This window comes from Pinus tabuliformis, chromosome 8, assembly GCF_031772625.1.
Source record: "Pinus tabuliformis cultivar Carrire ecotype Pingquan chromosome 8, CPIR1, whole genome shotgun sequence".
In the NCBI taxonomy this organism is placed as follows: domain Eukaryota; kingdom Viridiplantae; phylum Streptophyta; class Pinopsida; order Pinales; family Pinaceae; genus Pinus; species Pinus tabuliformis.
The window spans coordinates 1,346,173,430-1,346,191,012 of record NC_142294.1 but is presented as its reverse complement, the minus strand read 5'-3'; the positions used below and the strand labels follow the sequence as shown (position 1 = coordinate 1,346,191,012).

The window sequence follows — 17,583 nt, the reverse complement described above, 5'->3', positions numbered from 1 at the left end:
TCCGATAAGTCAGATATCCCTTTTGAAAATATTCCATCCTCGCATAACCTAAATGCCCCTCTGGGAACCACTCCTCCCCGCCATGACATTCTGATCCCTTAATCGTCACATGACACAGCAACAACTTCGCATATTACATACGTACCTGCTCCGTCACCCTCACATTACACTCATCAATCCCAGGGGCCTAGGCATAGCCTTAGACCGCATAACTCACCACTCACCTCCCCTACAAACTCAGTTGGTAGTGACCCAGACTTTCTTCTTCAGAGAAAGACCTTGGATCTTCGCACTCTTACTATACATAAACCACCTGGCTCCTCATCCCCCCACATCAACTCTAACTCCGCCGTCTAATGAAATAAAAATCGTGACAGTCGACATTTTCGTGGGCGAGACAGACCTCTCCCTTTTAATTCCTCAAATGACCGTTTCCTTGCTGAGGTTCCTATTGCTGATATTCCTTCTTCTCGGGCCCTTGGAGCATGGATTATCGCTCAAGGGTTGACATGATTCTCATTCTATCTCTCAACATTCAGGGACTGGGGGCTGCCCCAAAATTTCTGGCCCTCAAACACCTCTTTCTCTTTGTTCGTCCATATATCATTCTCCTACAGGAAACCATGCATTCGGTTTCACATATGATTCAATATTTCAGGAATGTTTCTGGAGTGGCATATGGCTGCGATCGCTGCTATTGGTCTATCGGGTGGACTAGTGGATTTATGGGACCCTCGATGGGTCAAGGTTAGGGCCTTTTCATGTTTTACTAGTATTCTGCTTGAAGGACATATCAAAGGTCTTATGGGGTGCATTCATATTCTCAATATGTATGCCCCATACAAGAATAGGGTTGTTTTCTGGGACAAGTTGATTACATCAGGGATTTTGGAGCTGGTATCTCTCATCATTGCGGGGGATTTAAACTGCATGGTTGGCTTGGATGAAGTCTAGGGTCATTCCAGGAAAATCGACCCTTTGGAGGAGGTGATTCGAGATGCTATTATGGATCACAACTATGTTGATATATGCCCTAAAAAGGTGGTTCCTACATGGGACAATGGGGGGATGGCATATGTCGCAAAGTGGTTGGACCGTTTTTTATTGCATGAGCAAGTGGTGGAGCAACTTGGGAATGTTCATGTTGAGGTGATCAACAATTTCATATCTGATCATCGGCCCATTACTTTACAGTGGAGGAGGGAAAATTTTAGGAATGGGTTGCCTTTCAAGTTCAACCGGGTGTGGTTAGACAACCCAGATTTTAATGAATTGGTGCGTGAATTATGGACCCGTGATGGGGGCCGGGAATCATCTCCCATGGTGCAAAACTTGGATAAGCTTGGGATCCTTCGTGGGGAGGTAAAATCTTGGAAGAAGAAGAAGCAACATCAATTGAATAAGGATTTTCACGATATTAATCATGAACTAGATGTTCTTCGGCCCCAAATGAACACACATTATCTCCCTGATGCTACGTGAAAACGTATTCATGTATTAGAACTAAAAAAGAAGCAGATTCTCACTATTAATGAAACCACATGGCACCTGAAGAGCAGGGCAATCTGGATTAGAGAAGAGGACCGAAACACAAAATTCTTCCATAGATTTGTAAATCATAGGCGTAAAATTAATTCAATTTGGGAGATTAAAGATGCTGATGGGAATCAGTTTCAGCCACAGAGGGATGTTTGCAATGTTTTTGTCTCTCATTTCCAGAAGGCCTACAATCAAAATGAGGAGACAGGTGCGGAGGCCCTTATATGGGGTGTGGATCTTTACCACACCATGTTTGATGTTGATGCAAACTCAGAACTGTTCAAAGTTGTCTCTGAGGATGAGCTCCTGGAGGTGTTAAAATCTTTTAAGGGCGACAAGAGTCCAGGCCGGGATGGTTGGATGGTCGAGATATTTACCCACTTCTTTGATCTCCTTAAAAACTACCTCCTTGACATGGTGGAGGAGTCGAGGTCCAAGGGCGGTATACACCCGCATATAAACTCCGCTTATGTTGCTCTCATTTCGAAGCGGTGCCCATTGGTCACATTCTCTGGTTGCCGACCCATATAGCTTTGTAACCTTATTTATAAGGTTATATAAAAAATTATTGTAGACAGGATGAGGAGTACATTGTCGCATTATATTACACCAGAACAGTTCGGTTTTCTTCAAAACAGACAAATACATGATGTTGTTGCTATTGCCCAGGAATGTTTGCATTCGATCCACACAAAAAAACTAAATGTTGCCATCATGAAGGTGGATTTACAAAAGGCATATGACTGCCTGGACTAGGGGTACCTCAGACTGGTTCTTCAAAAGATTGGATTACAGTTGAGATGTGCGGAGTGGATAATGGCATGTGTTACAAACGTGAATTATGCTATTATCATCAATGGATATCCATCGAAGTTCTTTAGGGTTGGTCGAGGTCTCCGACAGGGATGCTCACTTTCCCCACTCTTATTTATCCTGGCGATGGATGGGTTGAGTCTGCATATAAAAAAAGCGGTGTTGAATGGATAGTTTCCGGCTCTGCACATGGGAAATGACATCAAAATTTTTCATAGTTTCTTCGTTGATGATGTTCTTATTATGGGGATGTTAAATCGTTTTGCTTGGCTGACTCTTTTTCATGTTTTTTCAAAATTTTCTAATGCTACTGGATTACATATGAATCTACAAAAGTCCATTGTATATCACGACATTTGTGATATGGAGGTAATTGCATATATTAAAAGTCTTTTTGGGATGGCTGTAGAGATGATGATGAGTGGTATGAAATATCTTGGCTATCATATCAAACCATGCAACTATAAGGTTGCCATTGAAATAGAAAAAAGGAAGAATAACCTAAACCGGGATGATGGATTAAAACTAAGCAACACCTGGAAACCGTTAATTGAAACCTTAAAAGCCAATAATTAACTATATTCCCTTAAAAAACTTTAAAAAGGTAAAAATAAACAAATAATAAAATCATCAATTATGTAATATCCTCCTTAAACAATACATTTAATTAACAATCATAAACATAATTTAGTAATAGATTTCTTCACTCATAATCATTTGATATCATTAAAAAAAAAATTAACTAATAGAATGCATATAGGTGTAATTACTCAATTCTTCATTAAAAAAAAAAATTAATAATAATAAATAAACTCTAGAAATTATAGATAAATAACTCACTAAAACCAAAAAAATAAAAAAACAAATAAATAAATAAAATATAAAAAAATAAAAATAAATAAATAAATAAATAAAGCAATTAAAACAAATTAATCAAATAAATAAATAATTAAACAAAGAAATAAGTACATTAAATTAAATTAATAAACTTATATATATATATATATATATATATATATATATATATATATATATATATATTTGTTAACTAATCTATTCGTTTAATTAACTATCAAAAATTAATTAATTGGTAAAACATAATAATTAATCAATAAAAAAATAAAACAAAACAAAAAATAAAAATTAATTTTTCATAAATTTATTAAACCTAATAATTAATTCGAGAAATAGAAAAATAAGTAATTAATCTATCCCTGTAAACTTATTAATTAATGAATTAATTAATCAAATTAATAAATTAATAATGTAAATAAATGAATAAACATATTAATAATAAATACATAATTAGATTAATTAATTTGATTAATCAAACAAATTAATTTATTATTTAAACAAATTAATGAATCAATTGAACCAATTATTTAAAATAGAATTAATAAACATAATAATTAATTCTATAAATAATAAAATTATTCGATTAAGTTATCCCCTTGAATAAATTAATTAATTAATTAAAAATAATAATAATAATATAATAATAATAATAATAAATAATTTAATTAATTAATTAAACAAAAAGATAAGAGCCGACCTATTTTCTTATTTCTTTTGTTTAATAACTTATATATATACCCTAATTTTAGCTCTTGGATACATCATTATGATTTTAAGAATATCTATTGACGCATTCTCCCTTGATGATGGACTCACTTGGTAGTCCGAAACGTTGGGTTCATAAAAGTATACAACAGGTCATTCCTCCTCTACCTAAAACTATAAGGTTGCCGATTGGACATGGCTTGTGGACCAGTTCTATAAGAGGATTTCTGGATGGGAATTTAGATGCCTATCACTGGGAGGTCACAACATCCTAGCACAAGAAGTGTTCACGCAGTTGGGGGTACACTGGGCTCATCTGTTTCATATCCCACTTTCTAATATAAAGAGTCTTAATAGAATTATGACCAATTTCATTTGGGCGGGTAGCAGTCGAAAAAAAAATAAAAAATCATTTGGCCAAGATGTCCCAAATCACTCTTCCAAAGGGTATGGGGGGCTGGAGGATTATGAATCTTCATCGTTTTGGATGGCCATTATTGCTGAAATCATTATGGAAGGGGATTTTTGGTGATGGAACCTGGGGTAAGATCATTAGAAATAAATACCAGAAGGAACAAGATTTTATGTTTTGGTATCGCAAAGGATGTATTGGGATCTCGTCGGGCTCGACCATCTCGCTTAGCTTCCAAAAAATAGATTAAAAAAATTACAGTATCTTGCATGGTCTATGGGGTCGGGTCACAGGATTCTCATTGGTGTTGATCACATTTTGGGTGTTGGATTGGAATGCAACATTCTTGAGGAGTTCATTCGATGCATAAATAGTCGGGGTATTTATTTTTGGAGCCAAGTTTTGTCCACTTGGAGCGGTCCATGTTCTTCTTGGAAAAGCGCAGAGGAGCTAGGTCTGGCTGGGCAAATGGCGAGGGAATGAGATCGGATCTGTGTTGGCATGAAATTACTAGGAATCTGTCATGAAGGGAATAGTGATTAGCTTGTCTGGATGAGCAAGATGAAGGTAGGGAACATCATGGTTACTTATACATATAACACACTCTGTGGAAGGGAGGTCCAATCCGGGGGAAAATGTGAATTTTATAAATTCCGAAAAACTAAAGTTCCCATCAAAATGATCCTTTTCTTCTGGCTGGTATACAAAAACAAGAACCTCACATGGGAAAATCTACAAAAGCGGCAGTGGCATGGTCCGAGTATCTGTGCAAGTTGTAAGCTTGCCGAGGAGAACAATGAACATATGTTTCTTAAATGCCCCAACACAATTCAGGTATGAGAAAAATTGGCTACTTTTATTGGCATTCCTTATAATCATTTTGACAGCATCATGGTTTGTATGCAATGGTGGAGCACACAGAAACATTCATGGAGGATCATTCCCCTAATCCTTTTTTGGTCGATATGGAAGTGGCGAAACAAGCCCATATTTGAAAACACAAATGACAACTTTATGATGGTTTTTTAACACACTGTATCTTGTCACTCTATAGTTCTTTCCCTTGATGCTAGGAATAAAAAAGAAATTTGCAAGTGGCTAGGCCCCCAGATGGAGGACCCGATAGGTTTTTTCGATGGGGCGGCTCAAAGAAACACGTGGATGTGGCTTTTGGATAGCTTTTTCAAATGAACAGGAATTTTGGGTACACTAGAATGCGAGCAGCGGCACAAATACTAGGGCTGAAGCAATGGCCCTCTGGGGCCTTTTATGGTTCACACACTTCCTCAACATCCCTGACATCCACATATTTGGGGATTCAAAGATTATTATTAAACATGTCAAAGGATGTTCTAAATTAAGCAACAAATTCTCTTCGAATAGCTCTGGAAAATCGAAAATCAACGGTCCCTTTTCAGTAATTCATTGATCATGCACATCGGAAGAGAATACAATCAACAAGCAGATCAACTATCGAGAAGGGTCTATAGGAGCATTTGGACGGTATGCACATTGAAATCAAACTAGGAGACACTATTCTGGATGCTGGGGTGTTTCCATTTCTTGGGTAGCTATGGTTGTCTTTTCTGTATACTCCGTGTTTTTTTTCCTTTTTTGAAAATCTTGCCTTTACCCTTTTCCCCATGTTGTGAATATATGTTTAACTGTGTGGGGATCTTTGGATTACTATGTATATATCCTCAATGATGCACTGGAGGACGATATTCTACCTTTTGTCTATAATTGCCCCTATTTTATATGGCTACAACTGGATTTTGGGCCATATTGAGATTATATGATGTATATATTGTTGTTTGGTTTTCTAGATGGGAAGCGGTTTGCTTGCCCAGATACGATATATGATGTATCTGACATGGATGGGTGAAGACAAAAAATGTAATTTGATCTAATATTGATAATATATTACGCTTTTTTCATACTGAAGAAAAAAAAGAAAAAAAGAAAGAAAGAAGAAGAAGTAATGTTCTTAAAATACTTCATGAACTCTCATATTCTGCTCTCTATAAATGTGAGTAAAAGTAATGTTCTTAAAATACTTCACCAACTCTCTGATATTATTGCATCTAATGGAAGAGTGAAATTACGCTGGCCCAAAAGCAAATTGCCCCTGTACCCACACTATAATAATTTTGGAGTCACCCGCAACCACCATCTCCTCTATTGCCAACCAAACAACACACCTCAACACACCCCCATAGAGCCAACAATTCTGCTCTATTTTTAGTTCCTTCACTCCATGCTAGAAAAATTGGTAGGTTTGACCGGACATAAGGACGTTATGCTCCACATCCACAAACTCCATTACTAGAGGCACCATCAAAGTAGCCCACCGCCATAGAGGCCTCAAATTCGTGGTCGTGAACAACTCTCTTTGATGGCTTTGACTTCCAAGGCCCAATCTCTTGCAAGGACAATCATATCAAATATTTTGGCATTTTTGCACCTCCATATGCCCCAGCAGATGCAGAAAGAAAGCGTCCTATAATCCTTCTGATTCTCTAACTCACTGTGAAAAACATTTGTCTATAGCAGTTCTGTCCACATTTGCTCTACTGCAAAGTGAACAAATGTCAGGGTTTTGAAATCTCTTTCTTGTGATCCCAAGTTAAGATCCTATTATGTTGGATCAGCGACATAAAGCACTACTTTAATGGGACTTCCTACTTTCAAGTTAGGGTCATCTACAAGGATACAAGTAATATGAGAGAAAGTTTCATTATCAACTCCAGTGTCTGAAGTTTTGGTGTTTGGAATTGATTTACAAGTAACCTTATCAGTGTTTAAATATTTTGAGGTGTCACCCATACCCCATAGTGTAAGAAGATACAATATGAAAACAAGTCCCCTGACTCCCTTAAAAACTTTAATGGGACTTCCTACTTTCAAGTTAGGGTCATCTACAAGGATACAAGTAATATGAGAGCAAGTTTCATTATCAACTCCAGTGTCTGAAGTTTTGGTGTTTGGAATTGATTTACAGAGCAGTTTTTACTTAAGATTACTTAAGAATAGGGTGACAGAGCAGTTTTTGAAAATGGGTTGACATATTTTCGAGAATAGGGTGACAGAGCAATGTTTGAGAATGGGTTGACATATTTAAGAAAATATTTAAGGAGATTTATGAATATATTTCTTTTAATCTTGGATCCTCTGTAGTCCCATGATGGTATAACTCATTATGGAAATGGAATATGCCTTTAAAGGTGGGTTAAGCATAACGCTATCAGATGGGATTTGAATGGTAACAGCAACGGTTTGCTTGCTCACTTTAAAATCGAATAAATACTTCGTAAATACGAACGAGAACGATGGACTCAGATGCAATGGTATCAGTGTCATTATCGAGAACTGAACTGTGGAGAGAACTTGAAATCTCCATTTCGTGCAATATCTCATCACCGCCCAGGCGCCAGGATATGAAATGATTGTTCGTCTCTCTTAATTATTATAATTGAAGTCCATTCACGGCTCCCATGTGGGATTAAGTACTCCACTCTTCCCAACTCGCTTTGATGGTATCCCAATCCACTTGAATGAATGAATTCACGGTGCTTCTGGTTTTACTTTATTTCTTACAGTGAGTTGTAAAACACTGTCAAGTTAGAAGATATCAGAGTGGCTTTTGAACTCTTGAATTATGTTTGAACTTTAGTTAATTGTTTATTAACTTATGATATCATATGAATTTGTGTTTGTAGTTGCACACAAAAAGGTGTATTATGTTTCTATTAACAACTTTGACGTCAGAATGAACGGCTGGAGGTGTTGATTTAAATCCATTTGTAAATATTCCCACTGGTGGTCGCTTCGTTTATAAATATATTTTCATAATTCTGTAAACAAACACGGGAATGAAGGTCAAATTTAATGATAAATGATATTCAAAAGAGCCTGGAGAGAAATTTACTCTTCTCATGGAGAGAATTTGGAATTTGAAACTCCCTCCTATTTGAAATTTGAAAATCATGCATAATCCCTTCCATAAATATGGCAAAGACAGTCTTACTCGTAATTTGTTTTTTCATTTTTTCTGCTAATATGTAACTACCAGCTCAAAAAATACACGAGTTAACGGATGTCTTTTTGAGACACAGAGACTTGAGCAAAGACAGTGACCACTCCACTTGTTAGTGAATGCAGCAATAACAAGCTTATGGGCAGGTTTTTTTCGTTGATATTATAAACAATTTGTTATTGGTGTTTTTATTTTTATTTTTTATTTCTTTTCGCTGGTACTACGAATATCACTGACCTCCCTGCTCGCTCAATGTTTTAGCAGTTCCAGAATCAGAGAAAGTCCTTGGTCTTGAAATTATGGCCCAATCGGTGGCATTCTAAACAGTAAATTGCTTATTTCTACTTTTAGTTTTTGGTTTTATAATTTTTTTTGGCAAATAATATAGACGGTTTGTTCCATTTTTTTGGTATTACAAACAGTTTGTTTTAATTTTTTTTTCGTATTACAAAGAGTTTGTTCTTGTTTTTTTTTTTCTACGGTATTATAAACAGAAAATCTCTTATTTCTGTTTTGAGTTTTTCATTTTTACAGCGATGGGCTTTCGTCCTTAGGTTATTTCTTTTTTAGTTTTTTTTTTTTCCTACCACTATTGGTTATGGTTATTTTTGAGTTACTCTTTGCTTTTTAATTAGGGGATAATAGCAAGTGTGATTAAATGTTGGAAGGTTAGATGGCTGCAGGAATTAGAGTTAAAATTTAGATTTGTTTTTTATTTATACATTCATGTTTTAATGTTTATTTATATCTTTATTTGCTAACTAAACATAGTAAATTAGTTTAGGGAGTTTTCGCTTCTAAATTTTAAAGCACACAAGCCTAGAAGTAAGTATTTGTGTTTTTAACAATTTATTTTTATGTGGGAAATTAAAATAAACAATTATCATGATATGTAGCTATGCAAAAGTAAGAAAATAAATATAATAATTCTTATGTTCAATTAATTCATAAAAACCCTTGTTCCAATTTAAATAGATATTTTTGTGTTAAAAATTGGTATATGATTTTTTAGTGTAAAAAATTGGTATATCTTTTATCCTCAAAAGGTCACAAATGGAATTGACAAATATAACACAATCTGTTCTACTTATGTTGAATCCACCATTCAACTAATAGTGAAGATACACATCTTGCCCACAATTTTATTATTTAAATTAATCTTTAGTTAGTAAAAAAAAAAACATTATATTATCTTACCTTATGTAATGTTACACTTAAAAAACATAATTTTATAAAACTACTTATTAATGTGCTTAAAAGTTAACATTTTTTTATTACTACATTTCAACCCTTCATTAATTGTAATTAAAAATCAGAAAATTTTATTATATAATATATTTTTTTAAATATATTTAAAAATAATTTTTTAGATTTAAATTAGTTTATTACTTCTACATATTTTTTATTATTATTTTAATCAAATTCAATAATACAATTTTTTATATTTATTTATTAATTTTATTTAAAACAAAAATTTATAAAGTAATACAATATCTTTTACATTTAATTAAATTTATTTTTTATAATTTAATTGAATTTATATATATATATATATATATAATTGATAACTAATATGAATCACTATTCACATACTTTTTTACCAATTGAGATACTTATTCAATGAGCATACATTATAACCATCTAGCATGTATGCATTATTTTTAACATGATGCTATGTGGAAAATAGTGTATAATAATTTATATGTTTATTTTTAAAAGGATAAAATGTATCCATAGATAGTTATTGTTAGCTACTCGTATGCCACTTAGGAAACTAAACCAATAACATATGTTCAAAATTTTACAATTGTGTATTCTATAGTCTACCAAGTAGTCTCTCAAAATGGAAGTAAGACTAGAAAATAAAATAAAACATGAGTTGATAGAGTTAAAAACACTACATTATGACCAATTTTCTTCTTGAAAGATATGACTCACTTGATAATCATTCACCGAAGTCAATAGGCTCGTCATTTTTCAAATAGGAAGTAAAAGTTTTCCAATTTCTTGGCTAGAATCGAGACCTTGCTGAGTCTATCCACCTTGTCCATTAATTTTTCCATGTAGATGGTCATTTCTTGCTGAGAGTATGCTCTATCAGTAAGAACTTGTTGTAGAAATATGGTGATAGAATTGCAACTGCTCAAGAAAGATAATCTAAATCAAGAGGCACAATTCTACCCTAATCTGCAGAAACTAATTCACAATTTAGAACAACATTCACAAACATGCATCAATCACATACACAAGTACACAGATGTATCTAAGGGAAGCCAACTGGTAAAAACCCCTTAAGCGTACATGAATTATTCAAATGAATATAGAATCTATTACAATTGCTAGCTCTAACTCTAAGCTCAACCTACAAAAGAATAATTGTTCTTTGCTCAATGAGAAGCTCTGACCCAGAATTAATCAATTTATTCCCCCACCTAAGCTCTTATTTCCTTGCGCAAATCTTGAGGAAATTAACCCCTATTCTTTAGAAATTTCCTCTAAATTGATTGTGCAGTTCCCAACGATTGATCATTGATTGCATGCAACACTTGTACACTGCATACTAGTCTATAATTGATGTTACACTGCCTTGGAATCTCCACCACAGCTGAGTTATTCAAATTCCTTGCATGCATGACTATTTTTGGTTGATTGATCAGTTAATTGGATGATCTCTGAGTTAGACTAATGCCCCATTGCACAACTGACCTCCAACTAGTTCTATCAAATGTTAGAACTAGTTTTACTGAGTACAACTGGAAATAACTGAACTAGATTGCTATAAATTAGTAACCAACACATGCAAACTAAAGTCCAAGCCCACTAACACAAATTTATTGAGCTAACTAATTGAAAAGAGCCATGACACACTAGTTAACTGCTTCCAAGTTGTCCATTGATGTGAAAATTTTGAATTTTCTCATTCTAACCAAGGCTAAGTCAAATTAAGCCTTTCTTGCTACACTTCTCAACACTCTTCCCATGAGTGTTTTAGTATGCTAGTAAATATTAATGGTTTGCATGTAAGAGGAGTTGCATGCTCTAGTAGAGTTACCCATGCCAAGTATCCATTCACTGGTTTCACGGTCCAATTTCCTATCTGGAATTAAACTTCTGGCTTCTTAGACTTGTTCTTTGACATCAAACATTACTCTTTGGACTACTTCAGGGATAATTTCTCTATATTGGGTCATAACCACTTGAGCTATTGATTGGGCATGGGTTTGGCTAAGAGGGGGAAGCAAGATTAGGGGCAAGGGAGGGGTCTGGTTGTTCTCTTCTGCCTCCATGGTGAGCAGAGGAGAGACCACCTCTTTCCATGACCCGGGGGCACCAGGGAGGGGTTGAACGAAGTTTATGGTCCTAGGGAGGGAAGGGGAAATCAAATAGAAAGTTTAGATGGGGAGGAGAGGCAAAATAGAGATTGTAGGAACTCTAAGAAGGGGCACAAGGAAGGTGACTAGGATGCCAGAGAAGGATAACCCAACTTAACAATGAGCAAGGCACTCCCAACAAAGAGAAACATTAGAGGTAGGGGGTGAAATGGAGGCTGAAAAAGCTCAAATTAAGTCATAAAAAACACACCTCCTCGAATTAGAAGTTCATAAGAGGGGATAAATATCCAAAAGATGATTAATCCACAATTCCTGTAAAACTTTGATAGAAAAATGTCTACAACTAAATGGTTGTGTGTAACAGAAATTACAATTACAACAAACCTAAGAATCCTTATCTAATTTTGCAACGAACTAGAGGTAGTGCACTCTAGACTGAGTATTTTCCAATTGCAAACTATCATCAATCTTGCATGCAACGACAATTCTATTATAGGATTGACTTTTAATTTCCTCTTTTCCAAACCTATAATCTTTGACAATAGTAGGACTATAAAAGGCTAGGAGTGCCCATGAGAAATAGTGGCATGGAACTTAATAAACTATACCGAGAGCTTCAACCCTCCCTCCTCAATTTCCATTACTCCATCCTGTGTTATGATATGTTATTTCCTTCTTGTTAATCACCATAATTAATACTTGAGTGCTCTTGCATTTAGAATTCAAAACAAATTTCCCTTCACTAGACTCCCACACAATGAAGGCTATCATCACAATGCCCTCCCACGAACTAAACAAAATACCAAACAAGCATATTTTTATGCTAAGCCATCCATATCACATTTGATGGGAAGCCTACTGCCCATATTAAATAGATGGTTTTCATCTCAATGCAAGGAGGTCGCCTCACCAGATGTGCACCCACCTTGGGGAGCTTTGTCCATTTCTACAATTTCTTTGCACATGGTTCTTAGCACATCAAGAAGAGGATGAAGATTTTTTTTCCAACATATCTACTTGTATTGTAGACCTTTGTTAGCTAGTTTATTTGCCAACTTATTTCCTATTCTTCATATATGTGATAGTACAAGGGATACTATTACCTTTAAGACTTTGATTCTTGTTAAGCCTACCATTAGTCTCCATCTATTAGAGAACTTGGGGGGCTAGATCCATTTTGTAGTTTATTTATCATTAGGACAATAGTTTTATAATCCCCTTATGTTATCAATTTTTGATAATTAAGATGCTTGGATATTATTAGGCCTTGCTCCAAGGATGAGAGTTTCGCCACATTATTAGTTTCATTTCCTAGAATTCCCATATAAATGTGAGTAATTTACCCATGATAATTTCTAAATACCCCTCTGAAACTAGCAAGGCCGGGATTACCCCTAGAGGCTCTATCAAATTTTAACTTTAAGAAACTAGGAGAAGGTGGTAGCTATTTGTTAGGATTTCAGGGAATGGGCTAGGGTTGTGTTGCTTGAAAATTTGTAAAATATTGGTTGAGCCCCAAAAGTGTGAGAATGCGTGATTCCTTGGAATTACATTCCCAATCTTGTGTAGACCACTTGAGATTATGAGGATTGTTTCGCTTACCCTTCCCATTATGGAGCTCTAATAGTGTCCACATTTAATGACTAATATTTGAAGATTCTTCTATTCCTTTCCTTCCATAATTCCCATGTTATATATCTTGGGAAAACTTCCATGTTCATTTCACTATAGTACTTTAAAAGGTCCAAAATTCCATTCATTAAGTGTTGAATGAATATTGGTTTCGTTCCAATTTTGATTGTCTAAAAATTATGGCCAAGTGATCCCATATTTCTAATGCAAATCTATAATTGTTAAGTAGATGCTCAGTTGTTTCTATGTTTTCCCAGCAGAGGCTACATCTAGATAGACTTTGAAAACCCATTTTTGGAGATTTTCCCAAGTTAAGATTTTGTTTTGCATGAAAGTTAGAGGAAGAGGGTCACCTGATCTGGACTTAAACAGGAACGCAATAAATTACAGAGATAACCATAAACACAGATATGCAGCGGAAATAATACTTCATTTCGTTAATGTAAAATACTGAAATATGCTTACAAACAGTAATGGAAGTAAACCAGCTAGGGCGATGGTAGCTTATCTATGAGAAGAGATGTGGTGGCTACATGCCTTTGAACTGTGTTACAATGAGGCTCGAAGGCCTATTTATTATTGAGAAACAATGGAAAACCCTTCGCATCCCAAAACCTAACCCTAGAAGATGAAAAGCCAAATTGTGGGCCCCGTTTTGAGGTGAGTTGGACAGCGAACTTCCCGGGGTCGCGAATTGGTCATATTATCTCTGTTTGACGCGCATGATAGCCCGTTGGAAAGATCTCTTCGAGGAATACGACAGAAAAGACGATTTTTTGACAAAAAAATCACTACTAGTAGATTTCCCAAAAAACGTCGTTTAGGGCCTCAAAACAGCTCCGGAAGTTTAGGACCCGAAAAACTGCTAAAAATAGTAAACTGTGCTATAATTAAGGAAACTGAAAAACTGAAGGAAACAGTTGTGGGGGTCCAAATGTATAGGTGGGTGGCCACCAACATCCACCTGGATCATCACCTTTGGCTAGAATTTGGAGTCTCTTAGCCTTTTCCATTTAGTTTTACTAGGGTGCCCTTCTATGCTAGCTATTAATCTACAAGGCTCCTTTAGCTAAAATATCCTTTAGGACATTTCCCCTATCAAATGATATCTTTCCTAGATTGGATTTTTTTTTTTTTTTTTTTTTGTAACTTAGGCATTACTTCTTTCTATATTATGATATCAAAAAAACTTACAGCAAACTTAGGTCTAGGTGGCTAGCCTGCCCGCAGGAAACCAGGCCGCCACCTATTAGCATTAAAACCAAACCAAAATTTAAAAATGTCTTTCTCCTTAAAACTGTCATATCTAAGCTTTCACATACTACTAGCTAATCTATCTACTGGTCCATAACAGAACAACCAAACACAGTTCTTTTCTAGCAACATTTTAAACAAAACTAAACAAAGACCCAGCTTAGTCATTCCTCGTCTGAAGAAGTAATCGGGGCGGGCATTGTGGCACTTGACCCTAGCTTCCCCTTCTTCTGCTCCAGCACCCATTTCAATTCCTTCATCATTTGTTCCAATTTTCCCAACATCAGGTGATTTCTCGCTGCCTGGACTTGGACGGTCGCCATTTCTTTCAGGAGAGTGTCTTTGAGATTTTCTATTGCTGCCATAGTCTGGCTCCTTAGCTGTTCTTCTCTTTGGTTTCTTTCCTCCTCCTCTTCTTCCCGGATGTCCTGGTTCATATCCATGGCCCAAGCAACCACCTGTTTCATAATCCAATAATGTTGGATCAACTTATTGAACAGAGAGTTTCGGCTCCTGGTATTTCCTGGGTCTGGTACCAAATCTTCCCATTCCCCCCAGGGGATTTCCTTGTGCGCGCTAATGGCCCTCAACTCCCGCTCCCATCCATTTACTTAGTCTCGAGTTTCAGGGGAATTCCCGGCCATATACGCATTTATCATGTACATGCTTTTTTCTGAATCTGGCTTCCTTCCTCTACGCTTCAGTTTGCTACTCGGGCCTTCTTTCCGGGTCCGAACATGTTTCTCTTTCTTTGGAGCCATCGTGCTGTGACCTTGAAGCCTTTGTTTGATCGAGTCTTGCCTACCTATCAAGACAACAGACCACAAGTCAGTACCTCTAATTCGGAAAGCTGCTTCAGCCCACTTACTTACCCCCCCATTCTTAGCATGAAGTTCCCGCATATTCTTCTGGCTCGAGGGCCCTGGCCACTCCATGACCTGCCCTGCCAGTCTGCCCTTGACCCTCCCCCCTCTCTCTACTTCCCTGGGATGCCCTCGCTTACCATCTTGGTGGCTATCTGTATACAAAGCCATCTTCCCTCGTCTCCCCAATTGATGGGGTGAACTGCTTTCCCACCAGTACCCCGGCGGAGTTCTGCTCCTTGCCTTCCAGGAATTTCCAGGCAAGCAACAATGGGTAAGTTCCATGTGGCCGGTAGGGACCCCGTCTTGGCCCGACATGGCAATCCTCTCCACCCACCAGTCATTTCTGGACTTGGATTTAACCTTCCTCTAAGTTCTGAGTTTCTCTCTGCCTGAGGCATCTTCTTCTCCAATGGGGTACAGGTTTTTCGACTCATTACCGGGACGGCCTACTTCTTCCCTACTACTAGTTATCGACTTCCTTTTTCTGGACATCTCTGCTACATAACAGAAGTATCTACCACTAACAAACCCAAGGCCTGCAAGGAAGCAAAGTGATGATACATACCACATTTCCTCTTCGTGACCGGAGTTGTGGGCTGGTCATTGCACCTTACGTCCACATTTCTTCGTGCCTTCTTGCTTCGAGCTATGCTTCATGAACTCTCCTACTGCCACCTTAGGCCTTTGTTTGTATACTCCCCTTTGTCCCTCTGTCCTGACCTCCACCTGTCCATTTAATTTCCTTGTTCTCCTCCCCGCGTCCCTTCCTCGGGAATTGCTGCTACTTGTCTGACCTCCTTTGTTCTTCATAACTACTACATTCTCCCGGCTGCTCCTGCAGTACCCTTTCTGTACTACTGATGCCACTTGCCCTCCTGACGCTACCACTTGTACCAACTCCCCACGCTCCCTTCAACTCTTTCCTTAATTGCATCTCGATTCTCTCTTCCTCCCCTTCAAGCGACCTTGTCCTTTCCTACCCCGTCAGCTACCCTACTCCGTCACTTATACCCCGCTTGTCCTCTCTCACGATTATGCTATCTCTCCCCACCCACTGTAATATTTCCCCGCATCTGCCACGTCCTGTCTTTTCCTGGCCGTTCTCCTCGGTATTGCCATGACCACCCTTATCGACGTCAAGAAGTTTCTGTAATCGTTCGCGTTCCTCCGGGGGCAGCAGCTTCATTCCTTCACTGTCTATCATCTTTCCCTTGTTCCTACAGCCCCAATTCACTAACCAGTTTGCTGGTTGATTGCCTGAGCGTCTGACATGGGTGGGGATTAGATAATCTATTTCGATAATTAGCTTCCCTATTTCTCCGATGAGCCACGCCGTTTGCCAACTCTTACTAATTTTTTCCACTGGTTTTTTCTGTTGCAATTGCCTTACCATATCCACCACCAATTTTGAGTCGCCCTCAATTTGGAGACTCTTGATCTTGTCCTGGATCGCAATTTCAAGGCCTCGCTTCAGCGCGTGCAGTTCTGCTTCATTATTAGTCGCCTCCCGGCAATCCATAGCAAAGATTCTCATGGTTTTTCCACTGTCATTTCTGAAGACCCCCCTGACACCTGCTTCTCCCGGGTTGTGTTTAGCCGCTCCATCAAAATTAAGTTTTGTAAATCCCTGAGGGGGATGCCTGTACTGATTAATTTCCTCCATCTCTCGGACTTGGTTTGTTATTTGGACACCGCATAGCATACTCTGGCTTACTTCTAGCTTCTTCAATATCTGTTCCTTTGTTTGTGACACCTTCCAGTCCTCTTCCTTCCAGCATTTCGTTAGAATTGTTTCTCTCGTATTCCTGATGATTTGTTCCCAGATGTCTGCCGGAGTGTGGTTTCCTTCTTTGAAGATCACGCAATTCCGTGCCTTCCAGATATTCCAGAGCAAGAACCCAGCAGAAAGCACCCAGGCACGATTTACCACTGGGTTTTGGTAAGGTTTCCTCGGCCAGTTTTCTACGGTATTGATGATATTCTGGTAATTTCTGTGACGGCGCTCAAACAACTTGTAATGGCTTTCCCACAGGGTGTTGCTGACTGTGCATCTGTTCATCAAGTGTTCCATTGACTCCTCCTGTGCATTGCAGAGCGCGCATCGTGATGGTCCTTGTCGCCCCTTCTTCTGCAGTTGGT

The 17,583-nt window shown here is 37.4% G+C and overlaps 1 protein-coding gene across 1 annotated transcript; it reads left to right on the top strand.

Moving 5' to 3' along the window:
* The first annotated feature begins 1,005 nt into the window (after positions 1–1,005).
* LOC149240465 (uncharacterized) lies at positions 1,006–2,070 on the top strand. Its single transcript, XM_089370183.1, has 2 exons — positions 1,006–1,362; positions 1,648–2,070. Exons 1-2 carry the CDS (start codon positions 1,006–1,008, stop codon positions 2,068–2,070), a joined length of 780 nt encoding a protein of 259 aa, XP_089226309.1.
* Positions 2,071–17,583: the final 15,513 nt, after the last annotated feature.

What these genes read in the sequence shown, in the direction of transcription:
- LOC149240465 (XM_089370183.1), top strand. Translation starts at nt 1,006, where the DNA reads ATGGATCACAACTATGTTGATATATGCCCTAAAAAGGTGGTTCCTACA. An exon ending in TTGGGATCCTTCGTGGGGAG is followed by an intron (nt 1,363 to 1,647) that starts GTAAAATCTTGG and finishes TCAATTTGGGAG; the next exon opens with ATTAAAGATGCTGATGGGAA.